This window comes from Lethenteron reissneri, chromosome 13 (assembly GCF_015708825.2).
Source record: "Lethenteron reissneri isolate LAM-NWPU_2019-01 chromosome 13, ASM1570882v1, whole genome shotgun sequence".
Classification (NCBI taxonomy): Eukaryota; Metazoa; Chordata; class Hyperoartia; order Petromyzontiformes; family Petromyzontidae; genus Lethenteron; species Lethenteron reissneri.
Window position 1 is genome coordinate 11,861,355 of NC_083791.1, and position 12,116 is coordinate 11,873,470.

The 12,116-nt window shown below is 49.7% G+C and overlaps 1 protein-coding gene across 2 annotated transcripts in view; it reads right to left on the reverse strand.

Moving 5' to 3' along the window:
* The window catches only part of LOC133342119 (rho guanine nucleotide exchange factor 11-like), a 48,150-nt gene extending 36,034 nt beyond the window's left edge, over nucleotides 1-12,116 (reverse strand). For both annotated transcript variants that reach the window (XM_061551067.1, XM_061551066.1), the window contains exons 1-6: nucleotides 11,819-12,116; nucleotides 9,739-9,821; nucleotides 6,092-6,190; nucleotides 5,225-5,274; nucleotides 1,888-1,945; nucleotides 1,434-1,621 (exon numbers count right to left, since the gene is read on the reverse strand). In XM_061551067.1, the coding sequence (XP_061407051.1) occupies nucleotides 1,434-1,621; nucleotides 1,888-1,945; nucleotides 5,225-5,274; nucleotides 6,092-6,190; nucleotides 9,739-9,821; nucleotides 11,819-11,874 (534 nt within the window). In that variant the 5' untranslated portion in view covers nucleotides 11,875-12,116. The remainder of the gene's footprint in view (nucleotides 1-1,433; nucleotides 1,622-1,887; nucleotides 1,946-5,224; nucleotides 5,275-6,091; nucleotides 6,191-9,738; nucleotides 9,822-11,818) is intronic.

The following is a 12,116-nucleotide window of genomic DNA, read 5'->3' on the forward strand; positions in this document are numbered from 1 at the left end:
ACCTTTGTCTCCCAAGTGCTGATGTCTACACACCGCACCAGATAATGGCCGAGCAACTCGAGGGGATGTCAGGGATCAGTCTAGAGCATAGAGTGCACAGTACAACAATAGATTCTCACTGCACTGCCCTCAGCTACCGCAGCCTGTGGCAACTTGGGGTGCATGATGGTCACCACCCATCAAAAGCGCTGCACAGGCTTAAGCCTGCTTGGCTTCCGAGATCAGGTGAGATTGGACGTATTCCAAGTGATTTGGTCACAGGCTAGGTACATGTTAACACCACGCCCTGATATAACATATTCCACACACAAGGCACACGCACAGCAAGCCACAACATAGCGGCTCCATCACATCCCTCCCCTCTGTATGAAAGATTCCTATTTTAAGTCGCTGAAAGGTTGCAATCCTACAAAGGGCTCTTCATAAGTCTGATATGCACAGCCAAGCTGAACATACAAAGTGACTACAGTTAGGTTCAGTGCAGGCCACAGGATATGTTAGAGAACATACACATCTGTTCTTTAATACCCGTCAGCAGAAAGCCATTGCTGTACTGTGCTTCTATGCTCGTAAGTTTTACTCCCTGACTTCACCAAAGCGTACTCACCATCATGGTGAAGTACGTTAATGGAACAACCCCTACGGCCCGCACGGCACGAGGTGACCCTCATCCAGCAGCGGACTGCTGTCTGTGTACACTGGAGCTGGGATATCCGATTATCAAAGTAATTGACTGCTCTATCGATAATTATCGATTCGATTACTCGACTGACCGGATAATGCGAAAATAGTTGTGAGAAAAAAAAAAGTCCGGTTTCCATTCCCACCACATCTTGCCGCTGGACGGGAGGTGACGGGCAGTGCTTGGTGACACCACCGGCTTCACCATCAGCCGTGTGTCACGCATGCCGGGCGTGACTCGCAGGGGGTTTCCTACCTTCATGAAGCAGGATGTGGAGGCAGCCATGGTTTTTTAAAAGGAGTCCCCGAGTAATCGACAACAACACAAGCAGTCCAGTGTAAGTTCTTGTTGATTAATCGACTTGACCAACCCGTCGTCCCGGCTCTAATTTACACGCCCCGACAGACAGACGTGTCGTCCTCTCCCTGCTAATGCCTCATACGGCAAAGCGCCTTCATGACAAACGAACTCGGGACAGCCAAAGGAACGTTCGCACAATGCACCGTGCCATGTACTTTACGGATAAATTACACTCACAGTATTTACCAGGGTGGCCCCCTGGACTCTAATCGCAAACCTCTTCCGCAACAAACCAATTTCTTTAGAACTGCTTCTCGTGTTCAGTTCATTGTCCTTCCCCCGCACCTCCGATCAGCACGGTTGGCTACGTACGGTGCAAAAGAAGTTCAACACATATACATACGGAAAAAAACTGCGCCACCGCTGGGGGGCGACGGCAGATGCCGCTTACGTTTGTTCCGGGGGACGAGCTGCTGCTGTCCCTGGAGCCGGCGAGCTGGGAGGAGTTGTGGTCAGGCGAGAGGCCCGGCGAGCCCACCAGGGACAGCAGGCTGTCGTGGCGCGCGTCGGCGAGCGATGGCGGGGGCTCGGGGCAGCCGGGGGGCCGGCCCAGTAACGTCAGCGCCACGTACGAACCCGCTGAGGACACGAGGAAGGCGGCAGTTTTGGACGATGTCTCCGACGTACGATTTCCACGGTCGAGGTGATAAAGGGCCTGGCAATGTATTTCCTGCGCCATGAGCAGCAGGAGGGCCTCCGCTAGAGGCTCGAGGTAAGCCCCTCTAGGGGGTATCTTGGCCTACTCTTTCACGTTGGAAGAAGTGGGAGTACCTCACACAGCGTTTACATCGATGTGAACAGAAAACCTCTTATGACGCCCGCATAGCAATAAATATTGTACTTACACTTGATGAGCTTGACAACTTCAAGGTGATTCGACTGGGTAACCAGTGTCCCATTGACCTACAGAAGATAAACTTGGCGTTAGCACGGTTACGAGTGCGACTTTAATCGACAGCAGCAGAGCTGTACGCACACACGCACAGCCACAGCAAATGGCGACACCTGCTAGTGCCGAGCAATTCTCACGATTCCGAGTCAGGAAGCTTGACGTGACTCTTGAAGCCGAATCCAAGTCCTAATCGTATCGCATCACCGACAGTCAGAAGCGCTGATGTTTCCTACGCAGATGCTTCCGATTATTGCCAGCAGGAATCCCATTCCATTTGATTTGAAATGCAGGAATTGGCCTTGTTACATAGATTCTGTGCACAATAGAGAAATTGAAATGTCTCTTACATCTTACCGTATTCCCCTGTAATTTGCAGCTAAAAGTTAAGGATGCATCTTGTCGTCCACTACGTGTGTGTGTGAGCATATTTGTCTAAGCCTTTTGACATTGCACAAAACTTTTGGGTGTGTCTTACCTTCCGAAATGTCTTAAAATAATCTGGAGAATACGGTGATAGTACTGCCAATCTAAGGAAATGCCCAAAAAATGCACGTTCATATGAACTGATAATTCTCCATTAAAATTAATGGAATCCCATTAGCAATCCTATAGATCACCACCACATGCCAAGCTTTGGAAATTCCCCCATATAAAAAAATATATTTCCAACTCCAAATATGGCATTACTGCCATTGGGAATCGATAAAAGGATCCCATTCAAATGAATGAAGATTTTAAGGTAAAATTCACCAAAATAAATCATCAGGATTTCTGCCGGCAATACCTCCTACTTCTTGACTTAAAGCTTTAGTGACTGCAGGAATTCATATTCTTTGGGTCTTTCAGTCAAGTCTCGTAGATAGGTCAAAATTTATAAAAATAAAATAAACAAAAAACTACGAGGTTTCGATCACAACACACGCGATCGTCATCATCTTTTTTTCCTCCTGATGACGATTGCTTGTGTTGTGATCGAAACGTCGTAGTTTTTTGTTTATTTTATTTTTAATTAATTTGAACCTATCTACGTGACTGTACCGAAAGACACAAAGAATAATACCTCCTACTGCTTACTGCACTCCAGTCTTTGCGAACGACCATGGCGCACCTTCCCATGTTTACCAATCTTCTCCCTTTTAACACCAATAAGGTTGTTACACGCCACGCATGCCTGATGCTTGCTGAACACAGTTCACGTAACGTAGGTAGCATCGGACTCAAGTTAAGATTGGGAAATTATTTGTGGGATGTATGAAAGCGTGTCCCACGTGGCATAGAGAACACGGATTCAAATTAAGCTAGCGGTTGAATGTGTAAGAGTGCACGCTTGTCCCACAATGCGGAACTTATTCAAAATTAAGATAAAGACCTTATGTGTGGATGTATGAGCGCGTGTGCCTGTCCCAAGTGACATAGATAGTGCTTATCAATTAACAAAGAGATCTTGTGTCTGCGTGTCCCCACTTGATGATAGGTGCTCGCTAATAGCAATTGCCCCGACAGTCGATGTAGGCTTTGCAGGGATCTAGGGCTTATTCACGTAAATAATATTCTGATTCTGTTTGTAAATGTGTGTGTACCTGTGGATCATAGGAGTGGGGCGGGAAGCATGCTGCACTAAGAAGCCAGAGAGCCGAGTTCTATTCCCCGCTCATGGTCAACACCTGTGACAATTATCTCAACAAGTGGGCCTCTCCAAGGTCCACTCAGCCTCAAATGAGTACCAAGTGCAATATTTAAACATCACCACTTGGGAGACAAAGGTGGCCGGGTGTGATGCTGGCCGTCCACCCTTTTGTGTGCCGTGCTGGCCTTCATAGGTGGTCGCTAACAGCACTTGCCCCAAAAGTGGATTAAGGCTATACGGGGGTTCCTTGTCTTTGTGCACCTCATGTGTCTCACCTAACATAGATAGCGCTGATTCATATTAAGATAGTGATCATAGGTGTAAGAGTGTACACGCTTATGTCCTAACCGGGCCACAGAGAATGCCGATTAAACTTAAGTTAAAGATCTCCTGTGTGTGCGCGCGCACGTCCCACGTGACGCAGACGAAAATAGCTTACCTAAGCACTATCCACGTCACCTTGAAGAGAGCTGACACTATTGTTATAACTACCGTAAGGCACCAGCATCACCATGCTTGGATGATGCCAAGAAATGCATTCTCTTCAAGCCAACCACTCTCACGCTAGGGGCTACAACAGCCTCGTTTGTTTAACTGTCAGTGCCCGCGCCTCCCTCTCCCGTAGCGTTCCCTCCAACTTTGGATACACGCTACTGTCTTATCGTCAGAATCCTCTATCTCGTCGTCACATCTTGGCCTGCCTTCTCGTTCCTTCGGCCAATGGCAGCAGCTCTCTAGCCACTGTCGGCAACTCCCACACTGGTGGCAGCTCCTCCTCCCTTTATATTTGTCATGCAAATTCCATCTCAAAACGAATTCATAACGTGGCGCAGTTTTCGTGCGGAGGCACGGGGGGTAAACCACAGAGAAGTGGAAAGGCAGCCAGAACCGGCGGCACAAACAATTGCTCGAGCTCTATGGGATGTATGGCCAACTCCTTTGCTCTGGGGAGTGTTAATATCATTGACGATATTAGTGACGGCAGTATTCGTCATCCAATGATGACTCTCAATAGAATAAAATCATCAACCCTGACGACTAATAGTAATAATTTCAACTTGTAACGCACTGCACGGTATTCGCTTACTCTCGAAGAGAGACGACTCAGGAGGTGCGAGGGACCACAGACAAGCAGGAAAGGCAGCAGCCAGGTGGTGAGCTCAACCCCTGCAGTCTTCTATAGATTAAGTTGTAATCGGCCGAATAATAAGTGTTTACATGTGGGATGAAACAGGAGTACCGGGAAGAAACCCACACGAGAGGGAAACACTCTATCCCACCAAAGACTAAACCATGATTTGAGGCTCAAGTACCAAGTCCGCATAATGACCCAGACTACGATCATTTCGTAACGTCATGAGACTGCATGGCGCAGAGGAAACCCCAAGAATAGAGATTGGCTACGTGTGTAATCGTATATATAATTCTCACGGAGTTACTGTATTTTACATTTGGCAGACCCAAGAGATGTCCCATGGTCTGTGTTTTACCACAGTCACATGTGTGCCAGGGCCGTTGGAGAGCAGCCCCACATCCGCACGTTCGCATTTGACCTGCCAAGTCCCATCCGAAAGGGAGGGGGCATCTCCACGCATAAGCCGGCTGAATTAACACCGGCCCTGACCCAACAAACTGCTCATGCCAAGCTCCTCCGTCGAGGCACCTTAATGATGCGATCTCCCTGCTGTACTCCAGCACGCATGGCCGCGCCATCTGCAAGAGAAATCACACAAGTGACTACGCTGCCCGAAGAGTAATTAATCACAAAGGGAAACACACACACACACCACACATCACAACATCGCAAATACAACCGTCACAAATACACCCTGATCAATAAACTGCCCAAACCCAGTGGCGTATGTGTGCACAGTGGTGTGAACGGTCGTATTTTTATAGACGTTCACAAATCCGACCACTTTCACGAACAGTCAGGCGTTCTTAATCTCGCGTAAACTTGCGTGCAAAGAACAATAACACCTTCTCCCTACAGCCAAAGCAGTCGGCGTTTTATTTGTGGCCAGTGACCTTCTTTGTCTGTGGTGGTGTAACCATCATTTTCGAAAAGGTTGTCACACATCTAACATTTTCACAAATCCCCCCTCGGTCCCCAGCGAGTTGAGATATGCGACGTACAGTACGATAACTCTTGTCGCCACTTACTGCAGGTCACATTTAATCTTTTTAAGACATTAAGCACGCATAATCAGCAAACATGTAAGATAAAACCATCACGCACACATGCGGGATTATTTACCGCTTTCCAACGTGCGTGCGTATTCACAAGCATTTAATTCACGGTACAGAGGGGACAGAAAGCCGTTAGTGCCAAATGCGTTTGCAGAATTGAAAACACGTCCTATTTGCTGATTTGTGTTTCCCAGGTTTCAATGTGTTAATAAAACCGACTATTAAATAAACATCTACACAGTTTACCCAGTTCCTACATCAAATTCTGCACCGATTGGCTCTGCTGCACAGGGCACACAAAGGCTCTCGTCTCATATTTAAAATACGCTGCACAAGTTACCTTTCCGGACAGACTGCACAAACACGGGGTTGTCTCCGCTGACCGTCAACCCAAAGCCAAACTCGTCTTTTTGGACAATCACGCATCTCTGGACCATTCCTGTATACACACACGCACACAAAGACAAGAGATGCCCCCAGCCCACGTATAGCTCTTTAGCAGGATGCTGAGGCACGTGCTGTTAGCGAGCACCTATACGAAGACAGCCACGGTGTGGCTAGCACCAAGGCAGGCCGCGTTTCTGACTCCCCCAGGGCCGACGTTTACACAGTGCAACCAGGTACTCGCTCAAGGCCGGGTTCGACTCAGGACTGGTTCGTATATCCAGAACCGACGTTAGCCGCGGACAGGAATCCAACTGGGGTCGTTGGGGTTCGTTGTGCAGTGCGCCGACCCACTGCGCTTCTGTTCCCCACACGCGCGCATGCACAACAACTCCATAAAGACAAGCCGATGAATGCGGTTGGTGCTTGAACCTTCGAGAAGAGTTAAAATAAATCGTACCTTTAGATTAAACGCCCTGTGGTTTAAGTCTTAGGTTACATCTCACCTGCTATGAAGATTTCAGAGTAAGTTCTATGCCATGTATACAGAGCCCTATTTGTCAATCCAACACCGAATGACAGCCTCCCCAAAACAATACAGCTCGCAGGGGTTATCTGGCCATATGCTGGGTGCATAGTACAGCATAACAATGCATTTCGCTGTAAGTCTGTAAATAAAGTAGTCCCAACATCTTTTTTGCGCACCGTGATCGCTCATGTAAAAAAAATTAACAGGCTCAAGTCGGCTTAGCTTCCGAAGACCGGTGAGATTTGGCGCATTCTGTTCTCGGAAGCCAAGCGGGGTGTTCCCCAAATAAATAAGGTGGTAAAGGTGCAGCCCTGCAATTGCTTGCTCAAACTACTGCTGGTAGAATATCCTCCGTGAGAGGGAGCTCTGGAAAGCCCCCTGTATAGAGGGCATTTAGCAAATCTCCTTCACACTGCCCAGACGTCTTGAAAGAGGTGCGATTCCCCCACACTTTACCCCACCACATGCAACCCGCCGGTCGACTAACTGCGGTGCCCCTATTTATGCTGCCGTTTGGTGGACAGAAGTGGTGACAGAGCATTTTCTGAAACGTGTCCCAACATTTCAACTACCCGCGTCGGGAGATTGAATCGTACCAGCGACCTGGATCGCAAGTCCCGTGTGCTAACTATTACACCACTGCGGCAGCACCCCGAATGAATTCAACGTGAAAAAAAATCTAAACTTCATCTGCAAAATAACTGTTCATTAATCGCTGAACGACGGCAAAACAGAATAACGTGACAATTCTTACCATAGCTCTGCACATGTGGAGCTGTCATGACAATGGAAAGCCTTCCCATGGTGTCTATGCGGCATCAGCAGCAGCGACGACGACAGCAGAGGCAAGAGAGAAGGATGTAATAGAGTGCGGAGTGCAAACACAGTGTTCAACACAGAGCTGAAGAAAAGACGGACTGTTCCCCACAAACAGACACAAGTGTGGGCAGGCCCAGAAAATGAAACAGCGGCCAGGGCACTCGAGCTTTCTACAAGGCTTGGTTATGTTGTCGTTGCAGTGTTGCAAGGCATATGTACATCCCTTTGTCAATCCGCTGCTGGATAATGGCTTCCTCCTCCTCCTCCCCTCCCCGATCCCATGCTGTGCGACACGTGGGGGGTTATTTGACAGTACTTCACCAGGCTGGTCAATGTGGGTTGTTGAAGGTGGTAGGAAATACTGGTGCAGGAGCATAGAACCGCAGAACAGTAGACTCAACACATCCGTCAATAATGCCGTTAAAAGGAAAAATATAGGACAATGTGGAGTGGGGGGAATAAGGAAAACGTGCAATTAAGAAATTCCAGAGTTGACGAATGTGTTGAGTTTTTTGTTATTTGCGCTTGTGCACCACTGCCAAGGTAGCATCACCAACTAATTGGTTTAATTTTACAGAATAATGGATTTTTCTGCACTGTCCTATACCGACCACCACGTAGCAGAGCCCCACAGCCACCTGTGGCAAACTGGCGTGCATAGTGGTCACCCATTCAAGCGCTATCCAGGCTCAAACCTTGCTTAGCTTCCGAGATCGGGCACTTTCCAGGTGATTTTGTCATAGGCTAACTACAATGTGTAGAACTTCGAGTAACTCATTAAACTAAAGCTTCATTTGACGTGTAACTGCGGGGAGCACATATGCTCGAAACTATACGTGACACTGGGGGAGCAGTAAATCCCCACTCCAGGAACGCAATACATCGGCACGATTAAGAGTGGCCAAGTAGATAAAAAAATGTATTTTTTTATATTATAAATATTGTGGTGACGAGTGACCTCTTAGTGGCTGCAGTTGTCCTGTGAATCAATTACGTACGTATCGAAAAACAATTTGATTCTTACATCGGCGATTCCACGCGTGAATCTTGAGCATGATAACAGACATTCATCGAAGCCACAAAAAAACTGAACATTTTATCGCGCTAAGAATGGGCATATTATTACATACCAAATAATAATAATTACACATGTACATAGAACACGGCAATTATAATTGCATTCAGGACTACGACGTGGGGAGGCACTAGATGGAAGTGCAGCACAAGCCATCGTTGTACCGTGTATTTCTATGCTCCCCGCCTTCACCAACCAGCACTGACTCAGCGTGAAACCCGGTGAAATAAATCCCCATCACCCGTGCAGAGCGGGGAGGCTTTCATCCAGCAGTGGATTGACAAAAAGGAGTCTGCACATCTGCAATCTGCAAGTGCCTTTACTGTATTCCCAGCTCCCCTCTCGCCAACATTCATTCTACGCACGACTGCACCATCTTTTAAAACCAACCCTCATTGCATACACGGCCTGCATGCGTATTAAATTACAGCAGATATTCTAGTTACCGTTCATTGCAAGCAATGTAAAATGTTTTAAATTATATTTTTTTAGCAAGTTGCGTGTTGTGTTACGCTTAAAAAAAATAATCATACCAATTATTTACTCAGGTGAAACTAATCGTTTGACATGCGGAACGCACCTCTCACATGTCAGGTGACCCAGTGTGTGTCTGGAGTTGACCAGCCACACAGTTATCCCATTCAGACTCAAGACTTTATATCAGCCCACTGAGCTAAACAGCTCTGTCATAGAGACAACCACAGGCCAAGACCATCAGCAGTGGCGGCAGTTACAAGACATTGCAGGGTGTGAGGCACTCAGGTTAGTCAAGCACATATTTGAATATACACATTATATTATGATAATTATTTAACTAGGAAATCGTTATTGATTTTCTATTCGAGTAACGTGTGTGGCCAATTCCATTGATGTGTTTGGCATTGCGGGAAGAAACTGGAGTGCCCAATGAAAATAGCTGCATAGGAGGAAATATCACTCCAATTTGAGCACAGTTAACATTCAATAACACAGATGAGATTCAATCCAGTGAGTTGACCAAATATATCAGTGGACCGCACTCATTGCTGTACTATCATCTATTGTCACCTCAGAGCCCTCAAGTGCCAACACAGTCATTACAGACATTATCAGAAGAAATGTTCTTTTTGCATGAACACACACACACGCCAACAACATACAGCTAATTAAAGTCTGGTGAATGGCTCGAGATTGCACAAACCTGTGGCGTCCACATCGAAAGAGTAGGACCTCTCCACGCTGACACAGGCCCCTGATCTCCCTTCCACCGGAGGGCCTTCTGGCCTGTAGGCAAAACAACAACGACGCAGGTTCATGGAGTCAGCGCCGACGGCAGAGGGAACGACGACCACGCGTCTCGTCCTAACCACGACGAAAAACTCCCATCGAGATGTCCGGGTCGAAGCATTCAGCCGGCACCGCCAAGACCCCGGGATTCAAATCTGGCCAAGCAGCCGTGCATACGCCGGGTTATCAAGTCTGGTGTGCCGATTGGCCTCAGCGTGGTCGCCAATGACTGAACGCCAACATCATCACGTTAAGTTTGGTTCTTCACCTTCATTTGGCGGGGTCCCAGCTCTGAGACTTCAACACTTTTGGGTCCATCGCCATACAATGAGCACTCAGTTAGAGGGCTCCCCTATACCGCCTATAGAGGCCTTGTGGAGTGTGCGGGGTGAGGCGTGTGTGGGGTGAGGCGTGTGTGGGGTGAGGCGTGTGTGGGGTGAGGCGTGTGTGGGGTGAGGGGCGTGTGGGAGTGTGGGGTGTTGGGTGTGTGGGGTGAGGCGTGTGTGGGGTGAGGGGGTGAGGAAGTGTGGGGTGTGTGGGGTGAGGGGGGTGGGGTGTGTGGGGTGAGGGGGGTGGGGTGTGTGGGGTGAGGGGGGTGGGGTGTGTGAGGTGAGGGTGTGTGGGGTGAAGGGGTGTGTGGGGTGAGGGGTGTGTGGGGTGAGGGGTGTATCGTGTGGGGTCAGGGGGTGTGGGGTGTGTGGGGTTAGGGGGTGTGGGGTGAGGGGTGTGTAGTGTGGGGTGAGGGGGTGTTGGGTGTGTGGGGTGAGGCGTGTGTGGGGTGAGGCGTGTGTAGGGTGTGTGTAGTGTGGGGTGAGAGGTGTGTGGGGTGAGGGGGTGTGGGGTGTGTGGGATGATGGGGTGAGGGTGTGTGGGGTGAGGCGTGTGTGGGGTGAGGTGTGTGTGGGGTGTGTGTAGTGTGGGGTGAGAGGTGTGTGGGGTGAGGGGGTGTGGGATGATGGGGTGAGGGTGTGTGGGGTGAGGCGTGTGTGGGGTGAGGCGTGTGTGTGTAGTGTGGGGTGAGGGGTGTGTGGGGTGAGGGGGTGTGGGGTATGTGGGATGAGGGGTGAGGGTGTGTGGGGTGAGGGTATGTGGGGTGTGTGGTGAGGTGTGTGTGGTGAGGGTGTGTAGGTGCGGGTGTGTGAGGTGACGGGGTGTGGGGTGTGTAGTGTGGGTGTGTGGGGTGAAGGAGTGTGTGGGGTGAAGGGGTGTGTGGGGTGAAGGGGTGTGTGGGGTGAGGGTGTGTGGGTGAGGGGTGTGTGGGTGAGGGTGTGTGGGTGTGTGAGGTGAGGGGTGTGTGGGGTGAGGATGTGAGGGTGTGTAGGGTGAGGGTGTGTGTGGGGTGTGGGTTGAGGTGTATGGTTGAGATTTAGTGTACTTCTATCTCTGTAGTTCAACGTGTCCATGTTTCTCACGATATCCACCACTGTTTATCTTTCCGTACAAATGTCCCTGTTTATTCATCGCTTTGCGTCTGTCTCACTGTGTTTCTATTCATCTCTGTGTCTCTCTCCACTTGTCTAACTATAGCTCAATGGCTCTGTGTGTCTCTCTGTTGCTGTATCTGTCCCTTGTTTGTCTCTGTCCTCGTCCGACTGCCTCTGTTTATCCCTCCAGCTCACGGTCTCGCTCTCCGCGCGTCCCTGCATCCCACTACATCGCTATCCTCCTCTGCGAATCTCTCCTAATCTCTTAAGTTTATCTCTACGCCAGTTTATTATATTAATCTCTTGTGTTGCTGTGGTTGAGATTTCGCCCCTCACTCAGGCGAGGCCTCCGCTAGGCCCGCTCCGTCTCCACGTCTCCTCTTCGAACTCCCAACACGACTCTCTTCCTCCTTCGCTCTCGCTCGCTCTCTCGTATTCAGGGGCAGACGAACAACGCCGAGACGGAACAAGCGAACAAACATGCCAGGAGTTTAGAAGGCAGAGAGGAAACAAGAGATGGACGGACGTAGAGACGGGGCAGAGATTGTAGGCCCAACCCCCCACCCTTACCTGGCGCCGCCCGGGTCCGAGGCGAGGCTCATGGGCGGCCGCGTCGCCTCACTCATGCGACCTCGGGGCTCATGGATATCCTGACGACCTCCTTCACGGTCTCCTGGTGTGCGCGTGTGTGCGAGCGTCTCTCCTCCTGCCCCTCCGTCTTCTTCTGCACCTCGTCACGCCTCCTCGTCGCGCCTCCTCATCTCCCGTGACGGAGGAAGCGGCCGTGAGCGGCGGCGGCGGCGGCGGGGGGGACGCAGCGAGCGAACGAGCGACGGAGCGAGCAGGGCCCGTCTCGAGCGGGGTCCGC